We start from the raw sequence: 17,142 nt of genomic DNA, 5'->3' as shown, positions 1-17,142 counted from the left end.
GTCCTTTTTAATTAATTAATTAATTTATTGTGCTACAAATTGAACTTGGGACCTTGTGCTTTCTAGGTAGGTACTGTGCTGCTGAGTTATATCCTCGGCCCTCCTTTTTTTTTTTTTTTTTTTTTTGGTTTTTCTCCGGTACTAGGAACCGAACTCACGACCCAGCGCTTGCCAGGCAGGCGCTTCTGCCCCTGATTTTTTTTTTGAGACAGGGTCTTGCTAAGTTTTCTCTTGACCTTGAAGTCCTCCTTTCATTTAATAGCTTTAAATGTGAGCTCCTCAAGTAGCTTGGATTATAGATGTGTGCCACCATACCGGGCTAGTTTCAGGTCTGATAGTTAAGTCCTTAATCTATTTTGAATTGATTTTTTAATTTGGTGTGAGACAGGATCTAGTTTCATTCTATTGCTTGTGGCCATCTCATTCTCCTGGCAGTATTTATTAAAGAAACTGCCTTGTGTGTTCCTGCCATCTTTGACAGAAGTCAATTGATAGTAAATGTGTGGGTTCATTTCCGGGCTTTCTGTCCTGTTCCAGTGGTTGGTGTGTCTACAGTTATGCCAATACTATGCTGGTTTTGTGTACTTGTGTGTGTACCTTCTTTTGTTTATTTTGTTTCTAGTCCCAGACCAAGGACCTCACACATGATAGGTGAGCACTTTATCGGTGAGCTACAGCCCCAGCCTTCTTTTTAAAGATTTTTATTTTGAGATACTATCTCATCCACTTGCGTAGGCTGCCCTAAAACTTGAAGTCCTTCTGCCTCATCCTCCCCAGTAGCTGGGATTACAGGCATGGATGATTGCACTTGGCCTTACCGTACTGTTTTGATTATAATCACTTTATGATATATTTTAATGTCAGATTGTTTCGCCTCCAGCTTTGTTCTTTTTACTAAAGATAGTTTTGGCTATTTGGGCATCTTTTGCCACTCAGTGTGAATTAAGAATTTTTTTTGGTGTTTCTGTCAAAAATGACATTGGAATTTTGGTGAGAATTGCCTTGAATCTGTACTTTGAGTGTTATGGATATAGTCACAGTGTTGTTGTAATTTATGAATGTGGGTTATTTTTCTTTTTTTTTTTTTTTTTTAGTTTTTCTCCGGTACCGGGAACCAAACTCACGACTTTGTGCTTGCCAGGCAGGCGCTTTTGCCCCTTCTTTCTTTGTACTTCAATTTCATTCATAAATATTTTATAGTCCCAGTACACAGGTCTTTTATTTCCTTGGTCATTCACATTAAATTACCCACAAATGCTTAGTTTTATTGTTAGTATAAATGAGATTATTTTATAAAGTTTTTGGTAGTTCGTTATTAGTATATAAAATGCTACTAGTTTTTACATTCATATTTTGAAAATTTACTGAATTCATTTTTCAGTTCTAACTTTTATGCTGATATCTTTTGGAGTCTTCTGTATCTGTATAAAGTCATACTGTCAGCTTATAGTGACAGTTTAACTTCTCTTATCAGGCTGCCTTTATTTCCTTCTCTTGCATAATTATTCTTTACTACTGTATTAAAATAATGAGATGGCCATTTATGATTTTATAGTTTGTTGCATATATAGTGTCTTTTCATCATTTTGTATTTTGTTTGTATATTGTTTGGTTCTTTACCCCAGAGATACTTCTAAAGAATTAGGCTTTTTTGTTCATCTTCTTTATTGTCTTGATTTATTTGTTGTATTATTTTCCTTGATATTTCTTATGTTCACATCAGTGTTATTAGTGTTTTTCTAACCTGTTCAGTTGAAATCTTACCTCATTATCATCTAATCTTTTCATTTGTTGATAATTTATATAAATTTGTTAGTTCTTGTTTACTTACAGACTTTAGCTGCATCTCACAAAGTGTTATGTTCAGTATTTTTGTTTTTTCTTATTAACAGTAGAAACATTTATTGGAGAAAAGGAATGGGGAATAGGAATGAGGAATAGGAATAGCTCCTGAGAGACAGGAGGAGTCCTGAATGGGTTGCCCAGTATGTTCGTTCTTTAAAGTCTTTTATTTTATTGGTACATTATAGACGTCTATACCAATAATATGTACATAATGATAACATTCATCATAGGTTTTCATTATTATCCCATTCCAAATAATGTGTTTTGCATTTTAATTGAAAGGTTCTCAGCTATATGTTTTCTAGTTTCCAAATATTTAGAAAACTCTTAAGTTGTTTATTAATACATTTCTGTTAATAATTTATGGCATTATTTTCAGAGAATACTGTCTGTATGATATGGACGTTTTGAATGTATGAAGTCTTTTGTGTCCCAATATAAAGTACATTTTGGGAATGTTTTAGTATGCTTGAATAGAAAGTAAACTCTTAGTAATAAGTAGAACTGGATAGAGTAGTGCAGAAGACTATAGGTTATCTTTATATTCTAATGAAAAATATGGAGTTTGATGGGGTGAATGTTACTGAGGTGATGGAAACCCGAGAAGAAAGATTTGGGTGTGGTGGCAGTACATATGTTGCAAAGAGAAAATAGATCTAAGAGGAGAAGTCCTTTTCATTTTGTTTCTCTAAATGTGTATTTTGTAATGTATATTAGTTTTAGTGTTTTAACATTTTAATGTGTTTTAAAAAATTAATAGACTTTCATTTTTAGAACACCATTTACAGAAAAATGGAGCAAATAGCACAGAGTTTCCATTCTCCCCTACGGCTTAGCACTGTGCATTAGTGCGGTACATTTGTTAAATCTTTAAGGTCTGTAGTTTACCTCTCTGTGTGGGTGTAGAGCGCTGTTACACCAGATATTTAAATATAGCTTTTTGCTACACTTTATAGATCCATCATACAACTGCATGAGTATTAAACTTCATCTTCTTCCCCATCCCTAGTTTTATTTTGCTTATTGTTTTGAATTACAACTTTGATTGACAATAGCAGATCTTTTAAAAAAATAATTTTTCCTAAGTAACAACTTTGATTGACAATAGCAGATCTTTTAAAAAAATAATTTTTCCTAAGTACAAACTAGAATTTCTAAATTTGGCATGCTTATTACTTTTTAAAAAATCATGCTGGACTAGGGGTGTAGTACTGGTATATATAGCTCAGTGATGGAGCACTTTGTGTGTGTGTGTGGTACTGGGATTAAACTCAGGGCAAGCTTTATCTGTAACTCTTTAAAAAAATCTGAAAAAATTTTACAAAACATTTTGAACTAGGGTCTTGCTAAGTTGCTAAATTGTCCATGATGGGCTAGAACTTGTGATCCTCCTGCCTCAGCCTTTTGGAGTGCTGGGTTAACGGGTGTGCACTGACATGCTGGGCTGTGTTGGGGCACTTGCCTACCATGCACATGGCCCCGAGTTCAATCACCAGCACTGCAGGCATGCGTAAACAAACAAATATCGTGGTGTGGAAAAGTAAGAGTTGCTAATGTATAACTGTTATTAAACTTAACTGTTCCTAAGGTGCAACAGAATAAATTATAGAAAATATGTTCAAAAAGCCTTGCTTTGCACTAATGGTATCATTGTAAAGCATAGATGTCCAGTTGCATTACTTAAAGTCACTGATTAAAGCTGCTTTTCACCTTCTCTGTCTTCCTCACTTTTTGCTTTTGCCAGTGAACAGCTCTGCGCTTTTTGTTACTGTGGGGAAAAAAGTTCCTTAGGACAGGGCGACTTAAAACAATTCAGAGTAACGCCTGGATTTATCTTGCCGTGGCAAAGCCAGCCTGCTAACAAGGACATTGATGACAACAGCAGTGGAACCTATGAGAGAGTACAAAACTCAGCTCCACGAAGACAAAGAGGACAGAGAAAGTAAGGAGTTTTGAATTTAAATTGATGGAATGAAACTGTGTCTAATTAATTGTTTATAATTTACAAATGGGGTTCTTGCTGTTGAAATTTCTGTTTTCCAAATTCATGAAGTATTTTATGACTACTTTAACCTAAAACAGTCCTTTTCTCAAAATTTCTTCTTTTTTTCCCCCCCTTGGTACTGGGAATCAACTCACAACCTTGCACTTGCACCATTGAGCTATATCCCCGGCCCTCATTTTTTATTTTTAAAAGATTGTTAATTTAATTGTGCATTAACAAAACTACACAACAGTTACCTTTTGGGAGAAAATTTTTTAAAATGTAAGCTGAGAGGGAGTTCATGGGATTTATGAATAGAAAGAAGACAAACACCACTGAAGTCCTTTCTTTCCACTAAGTAATTGTTTGTTTGTATGAATATAACATAATAAAACGAGAATTGTTACAGCCAGGGGTGGTGGCTCACACCTGTAATCCCAGCACTAGGGAGGCTAAAGCAGGAAGATCACCATGAGTTCAAGGCCAGTTTGACTATATAGTGAGTTTAAGGCCAGCTTGAACTACATAGCAAGACCCTGCCCCAAACAAACAAACAAACAAACAAACAAACGACCCCAAACAGACCAAAAAAAACCCTCCAGAATTCTTTTCACTATTCACATCTTTCATGTCATTCATTTATTCATTTTGTTGAAATTCTGACTTGTTTTGGAGAATGTTGAGCTGTCCTGTAAATTCAAATCAGAACACAGTTCTCTTTTCTCTTTATCCTTTTCTTTCTGTAATTATATGCTTAGGAACCTTTTGTTAAAGGTAGGAAAGGTACTTTTTTAAGGAAATAAAATGTTTGGATGACTGTGTATGTTTGTATCCATGAGCACATTGTTACACAAGGCTTTTTGGCTAGTAACCTTTTAAAATACTGTGTATAGTTGTGGTTAAAGACCATCTTAATGTATGGCCTTCACTCTGTTGATTAAGTGGGGGGGGGAGGTTTCTGTTGTTGACAAGCAAGTATAAAAATTGATTTAGCTTGGGAGGCTGACGGGTGCTGCTCCTTGCGGGTGATGATGTAATCACGCAAGAGCCTGTCTGGCATATCTGCAGATTTGAGCACTAAAGCATTGTTGTGCTGCACTTCCTTGGCTCTTTGATTTGAACTGCTGCCAATGCCTTGAAGATTTGACATAGAAAATGAAACAATAACAGGAATCTTTTTAAAGAATTTAAGGTAGAACAGTTTAAAGAGGCTTACAGGACTGTATTTGAAGAATCATGTTTTTAAGACTGTATCTAAGCATATTTATAAACCTTACCTGTGATTAGTTGGGTGCTCATATACATGCACAGTCCAGCAAACTTAGTGTCCAGCAATACTTAGCAAGTTTTATAGACCAGAACACACTATGTTATATCCTTACATTCTACCTTCAATAATGGCAGCTAGGTAAAATTTTATTCTAGAAAAGAGGTTTAGGCTTTACATACTTATTTTGTAAGTAAAGCTAAATTTTAGTGAAAAATTTTATGAGCTTAGAAAATTGTATAAAAATAGTCTTGGCTTAATGAAAGTTGTATATACTTAATGCTTACCAAGTTTATTAAGTAATGATAAAAAGTCTGTTAATGAAGTACACTTAGAAAAATTTGGCAACCATGTAGGGGTGAACAGTCAGTTCAGCTCAGTAATTTTAAATATTTATAAAATATGTTACTAATGAAGTATAAACAACTAGTTTTTCAAAAAATTCAACAAAGGATGTTTTTACAATGGATCTTTTTACAACAAGGTTATCGTTCTTATTTCTACTAAATATAAGACTGTATAGTCAAGGGTGGTTCTTTCTTTCTTTATTTTTTTATAACTTGAACTTTTGTGTGTATATATTTCAGTTGACTTTTCCTAAGCTGGACTGCTATCATCTTTAGGATTGATATTGGCATTTGATATGTTATGTACATACAAACCAGTCTAAAAACCTGATTTAAGTTTTTGGTTAGGAACTGATTACTGATAGTAATAGACTAGTTAGTCATTGCACTGGTTTTTACTTTCCCCCACCAAATACCAGTTCCTAAAATAATACATTAATATTTATGGATGAACTCTGTCAGTCTTTATTTCTTCCAATAAAGTAACATTGATTAGGTATGAAGAATATATTTGTAAGACTGGACGTTCTATTTGTAGAAAAGAATTTGTTCTCATTTTATTGTGGGAATCTTCAACAATGAGAATTTAAAGTTAGCATAGCATGCTGAACCTTTTTCTAATGCTGAACCTTTTTCTAATGCTGAACATAGAAAAGTGACTGGTTTTTGTATGGTTTGATATTTAAATGTACTTATTGAAATATGTTAATACTTTTTTTCTTTCAATGATTCCAGGTATAAAAAAGTTTAGTACCCTGGTCATTGTGCTGATTTTCTCTTAATAGGAATCATGATAAATATCCAGCATACAGAAGTGCAGTGAGTTATATCTATATTCAATAGTGATTTAATCCAGAATTATCATCAGGTTAAATACTATGGTATTAGGAGAAAATTTAAGTTTTAGTGGTGGCATCTGATTTCCCATAATTCATTTTGACCATAGTAGTCCTCTTTGTTTACTGAATGACCTTAAAACATACCTAAAGTGTTAGGGTTTGAAAGTCTGAAATCTCCCAGTATATATTATATACTTTATTTATCATTCTTTTTTTACATTCTAGTTTTAACTGTTATACTAGCTCATTAGTCCCCATACCTTCACTAGCTTTTTTTTTTTTTTTTTTTTTTTTTTTTGATTGGTGAGGTATGGTCTTGATTGAAACTTCTTCAACATCATGCTACCAGCCAGCTGTTGAGATTTTGTCAAGGGGACCATAGGAAAGTACAGTTGATCTGTTCTATTTCCCCTGCCTCCTTTTGTACACTGTGTAGCAGGTTTTCTTTTTCTCAGGAAAATAAACTTTCATTATGTAAAATTAATGGCCACCTCTGCTGTGGCAGTTCTGTGTTGGGTGAAGCATATTAAATTTTTCTGATCAAGCTACATTTTGTAAGCATTTTAGTAAGACCAAAGGGAATTTTAAATTTATGTGTTAAAACGTGGTTCCTGACTAGAATACGTGTCAATTATTAAAGAATTATGTTAGAGAATGGAAAAATAAGTTTGCAACTATAGTTTTAATACTTTATTCTGAGTTTATGGACACTTAGTTGTTGCTTACAAGAGTAATGTGGCAACATGTTAACATTACTATCAATAATAGTAAGACGTGAATTTAAAAGTGTTTAATCACAGTTTATGCTTAATAAATTAAAATTGACTTGGCAGTGCATCATTCTTAAGTTTTTATAAAATGAAATGATTTCTACTTGTTATCCCTTCACAGACATTTATCTTATCCCACTTTATTTTCAGAGAACGATCTCTTCAGCAAAATATGGTGTCTTGTGTAAGTGTAAGCACCCAGACGGTTGCAGATGATCAGGCTGGTAAATTGTGGGATGAGCTCAGTCTGGTTGGCCTTCCAGATGCCATTGATGTCCAAGCCTTATTTGATTCTGCAGGTAGGGGCCTTTCTTCAGTAACAATTGCCTCTTGGTCTGCAAGCATTTAAATTTTAGTTCTTCACCAGCTTACTCAGTAATATATGCTTTTCATGTAGAAATAATCAGGATTACATTATCAAACATGTCATTAGTAACTCTGCCTACTTGGTGAAAGAAATTGTCTATGTTTATCTGTCTGATTTAAAGTCTGCACAGTGCCAACACTGGACTGGGTGCTTCTACAAATGTGTTTACTCAGGTGTAGGTAGCAGTGCCATGGATACCTGACAAATGAGGAAAGGGAAAAATTGTAAAGGGATAGGTGAAAACTTTGAAACACAGGGGTTTGGACCTGTTTTCATGATGGCGAGACAATTGCTCTGAGCCACATGGGTTCCCTTACAGTAGCAGTGTAGTAACTCACACTCCCGTATGCTGTTGGAATTTTAAGTAAATCTCATTGTATGTTTGAGGTGCCCATTGGTGGGTAGTGGCTCAAGTGCTGTGTGATGGAGCATTTAAGGACCGCATGGTTGTTGATGAATTGTGCCTATTCTTGCCTGTGGTGGGTGGAGCAGAATCACATCTGTCATCGTTTTCCTTCCATACATTCCCTTTGTCAAATAAAAGTGATAGTAATATTTAAGTAAAATGACCGAAAACTAACTTGTGCTTGTTGAAGAAATGATCACTAATTGAGTAATTTCCAGAATTTCATGTGCATCAGAATTACCAGGAAGGCTGGTTACGGCTCATTGCCCTACCACAGGTGTTTTTGATCGAGCCAATCTTAGCCATGTGCAGACAGGTTCCTAGATTGGTGTGATTGGTGTCATTGCTGCAGTTCACGGACTGGAGTGCAGCCTGAGAAAGGCTGCTTAATGGTACACGAGAGGCAGCGTGCACTGTGTCCTCACATGTTAGGAATTTATTTTGAAACTTTATGTATTCATTTACTTGCATTCACATTTTTGATGTTTACTCATTTGCTCCTTTTCACTTTTGAGGCACTTGCTGGGCTCATCACCGTTGTGTGGAGTGGTCGCTGGGCGTGTGCCAGGTAGAAGAACCGTTGTCAGTGCACGTGGACAAAGCTGTTGTCTCAGGGAGCACAGAAGTAAGTAGAAGGCACCAATATTTACTTAAACCACAATTTTATAATTTTTACTTTATTTAACATAAAAGTTTACTTGCAAGAATTATTTATTAAATGATTACTGTGGTATAAAAACCCTGAAAACAGGAAACTAGTTTTTTTCAAGAGTAATATATATATAAATAGCTGTAATATACTATGATTAATAAACTTAAACCTTAAATATCTTATACTTAAATGAGAAATTAACATTTTTTAGAAATGGGAATTACTAACTACCCATGTACATTCATGTGGTTATTCTTTAAGACAAAACTGTTTGATGAAGATTTAAATTATTTGATATATAAAATTTGATACATATTTTTGTCCACAATACGGAATAACTCTGCTCAGTATTTTAAACATTATTGGACATGGTCGTGCAGGCCTGTAATCCCAGCCCTTGGCAGGCTGTGAGGCAGGAGGATTGCTGTGACTTCGAGGCCAGCCTGAACTACATATTGAGACTCTGTCTCAAAAAACAAAAACTATTTTAAACATTGATACAAATATTTCTTTTTAGCCCAATTGGCAATTCAGTTAATGTTTTTCCATTATGCCAGAGTAATATATACAAAGTTTGCCACTTTTCAAAGCTTTTTTACAATTGTTTTTCTGTGATTTTGAGGTAATTATAAAAAGAAATGCAGTTAACTTTCATCTATAAAGGCAGCAAACTCTGTGCAGTAAGAAGGCTTTGTTATCTCTTCAAATTCTCTTTGGTTTTTGACAAGTATATTTGGGAGAAATGTGACAGCCCTGCTTATTAAGAAACATTAAAACTAGAAACTGTCTGTAGAAACTGTATAGGCTTTAATCAATAGAACAGAGGTAAAGCTTTCAGAAGTACAGTTGAGATAAGAGCAGTATTCGCGGAGTGAAGCACTACTCTGTTGTAGTATCAGCTTACTCACATAACCTAAAGACTTCACTTCACAAGAATGAGTAACTGTTGCCTTAAAAAGAGTCAGGCCAGAATGCTTGTTTTAGAATTTGACATTACACTGAAGTGCACGGCGTCAAATTTTGAATACTATAATGCCTAATAGTATACTACGCAGCTTGAACATACAGTGAGTGGTACCTTGGTTCATGCATTTAATTCGTTCCATTTTTCTGGGGAAGATGGTACCGTTGGTGTTCATCACCCAGTGCAGAGTTGGCAGATGGGAGCATAATTTTGCCTGTTGCTTCTGTTTGTGAACCGAATTGTTTGCAGCAGAAGTGTCCCTGAGCCAAAGTATTACTGTACTTAGATGGTTAGATGAGGAGTGTGAGGGTCAGCGAGAACTGTCTCTTACCTTACAAGTATTTTTAGGGAAAAGAAGGGAAGAATTTTTAGGTTGTTTGTGACAGGAAGGTACTGTACGGAGGGCAGTTAACAAAGGCTAAAACTATCTTTGTGGCATTGGACTACAAATCGAGGAATCAAGAAAATTCATGTGATATTTATCAAATAGAGAAATTTGTACACACATACAAGGTTTTATAAATAGATTTCCTATTTTTGCTCAGAGGTTAGTTAAAAGAAGCTTGCTTCATCCTATTCGTTTTGGACAAAGGTACCATATTTGTTTTTTGAATACTTACTGATTGATGTTTAAGTGTTATTTGGAGATTAGGGCTGTTCCTTGTTCTTGGTGGAGGAATCATAGAGGCCAGGAAGACTTACGCTCCTTATGACTCTGCTAGGCGCTGGGGGCAGCACAGACCCAAGCTGGTTAAGTGCTACTGGGTACTTGGGCCAGAGTTGGTGAGGAGATTAGAAGATTAGAAACCTTTGTCTCCCCACCAGATTCAGTCACTCCACACTTAGAGTAGGGTCGGTATTTTATTGCTGCTTTTGCTGATTTTTGTCTATTTTGTTTTCTCCATTGCTGAACAGGCATAGGATGGGCCATTAAGCTAGAATTTTGCCCTTAAGAAAGGAAGATTTGTCTCACTGAGAAAGTTTCAGATAGACAGCAAGACATTAGTTAATCAGACTTTGGGGAAGCAGGTACCTTTGTACTTTGCTGGTACAGATGCAAATTGGTACCAGTATTCTGGAGGGAAGCTTGGTGATATAAAACAAACCACAAGCTGGGTGTAGTGGCACATGCCTGTAATCTCAGCACTTGGGAGGCCGGGGCAGGAAGATTGGTGTGAGTTCAAGGCCAGCCTGGGCAACGTAGTATATTTAAGGCATGCGTGGGATATATAGTGAGATCCTATCTCAAAAAATAAAACTCTATATGGATTTACCCATTTATGTGAGGAACACTTCTTAGGGTGTTGTTGTTGGGTGTGTGTGTGTGGTCTAGCTGTGACTCTTGGTACAACAGGAATGTTTTACATACTCTGCAATAAGCAGTATGAGCCAGGATGTTGGGGATCCAAAAAGGGATAGCAAAGTTGACACTGAAAGGGACTGGAAATAAAAGAAGCAACCTGAGTAATGATAGAAATTATACTTTGATGGGATAGTATAAAGCCTAAAAAAGGAAGAACTATGTAATGTGCTGTAATCGGATTTGTGCATTTGCTTCTCTTTGGAGTATGAGTTAACATTTTTAGAACTATGTATGTGCTATAAGTGGACAAATAGGTAAACCTATTGCAGATAACCAGTTAGGGTTCTCGTGTTGAAGAAAGTAACTACAGATAAGGATTACCCATCTTTTTCTGCCCACTTGCTTGTTCCCTGCTCTCTCCTTCCCTTTTTTGAGACAGTGTCTTGCTATGTAGTGCAAGCTGCCATTGAACTCACTGTGGAACCTAGGCTGGCCTGGAACTCTTGGTGATCCTCCTGTCTCAGCCTTCTGAGTGCTGAGATTGCAGCCTGGCTGGTTGTAACTACACATAAGGAAAGACTAAATCAACTTAGTGATATTTGAATCAAATTAGGATCTAGTGCTTTGAAGGGAGTCTGTGTTCCTCTTCTCCCCTCACAGTTTGTTAGAGGAAAGGTAAACCTTAACAGATTTGGACTTTTTTTGTGTCAGGGGTCCACTGGACTGCCTCCACATTTAGAGATTTTCTAGGACACATGGACTCAGCATAGAGCTGTAATGGCTAAGATTTACTGCTGTGATGTTGCATGGATATGCATGGATGGTTCTCAGTGGAAAGAGACACCAGCGTGGTCCCAAAGAATCCACAGAAAGGTAGCCTAATGCACTCTGCTTCCTATGAGGGGGGCACACAGTACTTTCTTTCCCTAGCAGTGAAAATAAAGCAGCGTGCATGTGATGCCCCCGGAAGCCGAAGGTTGTTATTGAGGGCTGGTCTCCTAATCACCCTTGTCTAGCATGTGTGACATTTTCAGACTCAGGGAAGGACTCACAGGGCAAGCTGCATCATTTCTTGCGCCAGGCACAGTGAACCATGTTTATCAGTTAGGGAGCCTTCTCAGAGTCCACGTTCCCAGAAGCCAGCCTGCGGCTGCCAGGCTCACAGACCTTTCGAAAAATAGTAGTCCTGCACCTTGTATGTTTTCCCTTTTTTGCACAGTACAATAACTGAAAGGTGGCTCAATTTCAACATATTTCTCTTTAGAGGCCTAAAAGTAGGTATTGTGCAGTACAGTGTTGAATTATTCTCCATTATAGGGAGGATATAATAAGTGCTGTAGTGGTTATACAAAGGTACTTTGAAACTTTGAGCAGAGGAAAGATATGGGTACTTCTGATTGTATAAATAGCAGAAAACTCCTATATTTAACTCTGAGATAGCTTTTAATATTAATGTATCTATTTTTTTTTAAACTATGTAGCCCAGGCTGGCCTTGAGCTTACAGCAATAGTACCTCACTCTCTGGAATGATGCGATTATAGGCATGTGCTACCATGTGGCCTAGATATTTCTTTTGACAAGCATAAACTTAAATGTTGTTTCATTCTTACACTTTAACCCATTTGCATCTTTATATTTAAGATGCATTTCTTGCAGGTAATAGCCTTGCTTTAAATCTAGGCTGACAGTTCTGTCTTTATTAGGGCATTTAGCCATGTACATGTAGTGTGATTAAGTTCTTTCCATTTTGTTTTTTCCATCTCATTTCCATTCCTTATATTTTTTTACATTGAGTGCTATCGTTTCATTTTATATTCTTTGTTAGGTTAATATCTGTAACTCATTGATAGTTTCATGGTTGTTTTAGTGTGTATAATATCAGTATCCTTAGTCTACTTTCAAGTACTATTGTATAGTTTCATCTGTAATAAAAACAAACATATTTTTTTTTCCTCTTGGATTTTGGTGCTGTTGGTATTGATTAAAAGAATTCATCCTTCTGTGTTCTTTATTCCTTTGTGTAGCTCCAGGTTTTTTTTATCTGGTATCATGTTCCACTGATGTGAAAGATCCTTTAACATTTCTTGCAGTGTAGGTCTACTGGTGATGAATTGTTTCAGCATTTGTATTTCTGAAGTATTTTATTTTGTCTTCATATTTGAAAGATTTTTGCCTGGTGCCAAATTATAGTCCTTCTCTCCCCGCCCACCCCATGCGTTACAGTGATGCTGGTCTTCCTACTTGTGGTGTATCTCAGGGGGAATCTGATGTTTGTCTTTGTTTCTTTATATGCATTATGTCTTTTAATCAAGTCCCTTTTAATATTGTACCGTTGATTTTTGAACAAATTTATTATGTTATGCTTTGTTGTAGTTCATGTTTCTTATGCTTAGAGTTTGTTGAGTGTCTTGGTTCTTTGAGTTTCTAGTTTTCATTATGCTTAGGAAGCTGTTTGCAGTTATTTCCTCAAGCAGTTTTTCTGTGCTTCTCTTTCCCATTCTTTGAACTGCGGTTAGCTGTATGTGAGGGAATTTGGTTTCTCTACTGATCACTTAAAAATTTTTTTTAAAAAATCCTTTTTTGTCCTCTTTGTGCTGCATTTTACTTTTTGTTGTCTTCAAGCTCACTAGTCTTTTCTGCATAATTTCTAATCATCTCTTTATCATATCCAATGTGATTTTTATCTCAGATATTCTTTTTAATCTCTTAAAAGTTTGCTCATGGTCATGTCTTCCATGTTTCCACTTTGTGAACATACTGAATGCATTTATAACCACAGTTTTAATGTCTTTGCAATTACAGTGGTATCTTAGTTCATGAACATTTTTGTGATCTGGTTTGCAAACAGAAGCATTTCACAAAATTTTGTTTTTCTTTTCAAACTCTGTATTGGGTGAAACTACAACCATCTTTCCTGCATGGACATGAATGTGGCCATCTGTTTTAGGCATGAATTAAGTTTTTGAACTGAGGTATCACTGTATCTTAACATCTGTGTCAATTCTGAGTCAGCTTTGATCATTTTCAGTTTGCATTGTGAGTTTGCCCTTTCTAAATCTTTGTCAGCATGTATTTGGAGGCCAAGCATTGTGAATTTACCTGTTCTGTGGTGTTTTTTTTTTTTTCTTTTTTTCTAAGTCTTGAGGTTTGTTTTGGGGAGCAAGCAAGTTACTTATGAATGGCTTAGTTCTTTTTACTTTCTCTTTTATGATTTATTAGGCAGATATTGAGGCAGTGCTTAGCCCAGGACTAATTATTCCTAACTACTGAGGCAAAACTTTCCTGAAGACTCTAATGAATGCCTCATGCGTTATGAGTTCTCCCATATAGGGTGGTGGGTACAGACAGTATTTGTGGTCCTGTGTGAGTTCTGGGCTTTGTTCCCTGTCATTCTTTCTAATGATTTGTTTCCTGGTGTTGGATACTTGGGTCAAACACACATGCTAATCAGTATTCTGGGTGTGCTTGAGGTGCAATGCCAGGGGTGTCTAGACCTCTGGGATTCTAGGTAGCTCTTTTCTGTTTGTCTTCTGTCCTTTTACCCTCTAACTGACTGGTTTTCTCCTGACTCTCAGTCTTATCTTTCCAATTCAGGAGTTAGCCAGGATTTGCTCCATTTGTCTTACCTTTTTTTTTTTTTTTTTGGTACCAGGAGTTGAACTCAGGACCTTGCGCTTGCCAGGCAGGCACTTGTACCGGTGAGCTATCTCCCCAGCCCTCCATTTGTCTTCTGTGCCTTGGGCTGGAAACTTGCACAGCAGTTTGCTGGTATACTTGTAGAGGTTATCTCTTTTATTTTTCAACATTGAGGAGCCACTGCCCTTTGTTATCTGATATTTATTGACTGGAAAATCATTGTTGCTTATATTTTGTTTTATGGTTCTTTCAGAGAAGAGGGTACATATGATTTTTGTTTCTCCGTTTCGGTCAGCATTGTAAGTATTATGCAGGAAGCATAAGTGAAGTCCAAGAAGCTGATTATTTCACAATAGGAAATCAAGACGTAGGGTAATGGGTAATTCAGCAGTTTTTATGGTACCAAGTTGTCAGGTCCTCGGCATCTTTCTGTTGTTTACCCGCAGCACACTGGTCTCTTTGGTCTGCTTCCTTACATGGTCAGAAACTGGAGGATAGGAGCTCTGAGCATTATACTGTCATGCAGACATACAGAACCAGAAAACCAAACCTTTAGAAAGGCAGCATTTTAATTAAGAAAATCATTTTTGATGTTTTGTCTTATTCTAGAAGATTGCTCCTAATGTCTCATTAGCTAGAATTGCCTTTAGCATTTATGCCAATAATAACAAATAGTGGAGTTGGGGCAATGATGAATGGGTGAGAGTATAATTCTCCTTTGAGGCTGGGGACAGTGCCGCTTCCTTCTGAGAGGCGCTTCTGTTCAGAAGTGGGTGGGTATCTGGAAAACGAGGTCTTCAGGAAGAAAAAAGGGGTGAATAGATGTTTTATAGATAACTTCATTATTGGAAACATTTTTTAACTGAGGGAATTTGAAAGTATTTTAAAAGTAGGAGAGATTTAAGATGTGCTTGGAGGATGGCCAAGTTTCAGGTGGTTAATGTGGGAATTTAGACAAAGAATCAACATGGAAAAAGTTGGAACTACTCAGAGTGGTATGTGTGTGGGAATGACTGAGGAGTAAGTACTGTGGGGAGCTCTGTGAAGTAGGAATGGAGATTTTCTTTTCTGCATGCCAAGCGCAGAAGAACTTTAATAATGAAATCCTCCACCAGTGTTTATGTGCTTATAAGACAAGACTGATCTTCGTTTGTTGTTTTTGAGACAGGGTCTCGCTATGTAACCCAGGGTGGCCTGGAACTCTAGGTGATCATCCTGCCTCAGCCTCTCAAGGGCTGGGATTATAGGCAATCGCCACCATACCTGGTTCTGGTTCTTATATTTTTAAGTGGTTGAAAAATTAAAACAGTGATACTTCATGACACATGAAGAGTATATGAAATTCAAGTGTTAGTGACAAATAGTTGAGTTGTTGGTACAGAGATCATAGATACTTTGCATTAGTGCTTGGCTTAATATAAATCACAGTGGCATAGTTGCAGTTTGTCAGTTTTTGAATGTCTGAATATATGCACGATTGTCCTAGAATTTTATTATTTCTTTTATTACTGGTACATGCTTAATAGGTTAAAAGGAGAAAACAGAAAAAATCAACTTCATATTATAGTGTTTTTGAGGCATGTGGAATGTATTAAGCATTATCAAACTAGATGGCAAAGCGTTATATTTATTATGCTGGAACACTGTACTTGTGCTAAAAGAATACCATTATATGTCAATACCATGCTGAGTACCCACCACAGTATTTTAAGGTCATAGGAATATCGTAGTCAGAAGGAATAGTAAATTAAAGCAAAATATCACAGCAGGATTTCTTCATGAAAATATAAAACGAAAATGAGACTTTAATTAAAGTAAGTTTCTGAATGACTCCTTTGTTAGCCAAACAAGAAAAAAATGATGAGGTAAGAAAATTGTGTTTGATTATGGTTACTAAACATATATAACCATGGAAAATAGAATTGTTTGACAATATAAACATTTCAGCTGGAGTATTTGCTTTAAAAGTTAAGGTCATTGTGAGCCACATCTGTAGTGTTTTAAAAACAAAGTAATGATTTTAGTGGTTTTCTTAGCCTTTTGGTGTATCAGTAGATGTTAGCAGTATTGCTTAGTTATTTACTGGAAGAGTGAAATGCTAAATTTAGAGTGGAAGAATTTTTTATGAATAGTCAAATAACTACAAGAGAAAATATTGTCAAAGAAATTGAAGAAAAAAAAATTCACTATACCCTGAAGTGGAATTTGCTATGGTATTTTACGGCTGATGTTGTCACAAGTAAGTGTGGAGACAGGTAGTGAGGCAGGAGGATTGGCAGGAGTTTGAATCCAGCCAGGCTGTATAGTTAATGAGCTCAAGGCCAGTGAACTGCATAGGGAGACCCTGTCTCAAAAAACAAAGCAAACAGACACAAGCAAAAAACAAAAAAACACACATTTATTTGTTAATAAATGTGGTGCCTCAAAAAAGACATTAATAGGGTGAATTTGCAAAGCTTGTTAAAATATAAAATGAGCCGGGTGTGGTGGTGCATGCCTATAACCCCAGCTAACACTTTGAAAATAGGAGCTGGGCATGTTGGTGCATAACTAACTCTCAGCACTTACGAGGCTGAGGCAGGAGCTCGAGGCCAGCCTGAACTGCATAGTGAGACCCTGTCGCCAAAAAAAAAAAAAAAAAAAGACAAAAAAAGTAAAGCTTAAAATGTATGGTGATGAACATCTGAAATCCCAGCATTTCCAGGAAGCTGAGGCAAGAGGATTGCCCCAAGTTTGAGGCCAGGGTGGACTACATAGTAAG

At 36.4% G+C, this 17,142-nt stretch overlaps 1 protein-coding gene across 3 annotated transcripts in view; it reads left to right on the top strand.

The window, feature by feature from the left end:
• Positions 1-17,142, top strand: part of Kmt2c (lysine (K)-specific methyltransferase 2C) — a gene marked incomplete at its 5' end in the record, with an annotated part of 175,128 nt that overhangs the window by 19,799 nt on the left and 138,187 nt on the right. For all 3 annotated transcript variants that reach the window (XM_013504579.1, XM_013504577.1, XM_013504578.1), the window contains 3 exon segments: positions 3,590-3,787; positions 7,203-7,351; positions 8,341-8,450. In XM_013504579.1, the coding sequence (XP_013360033.1) occupies positions 3,590-3,787; positions 7,203-7,351; positions 8,341-8,450 (457 nt within the window).

Source organism: Chinchilla lanigera, unplaced genomic scaffold (genome assembly GCF_000276665.1).
Source record: "Chinchilla lanigera isolate Chin_1 unplaced genomic scaffold, ChiLan1.0 scaffold00090, whole genome shotgun sequence".
NCBI lineage: Eukaryota > Metazoa > Chordata > Mammalia > Rodentia > Chinchillidae > Chinchilla > Chinchilla lanigera.
The sequence above is the reverse complement of the archived record's forward strand: the minus strand, read 5'-3'. Positions and strand labels throughout refer to the sequence as shown.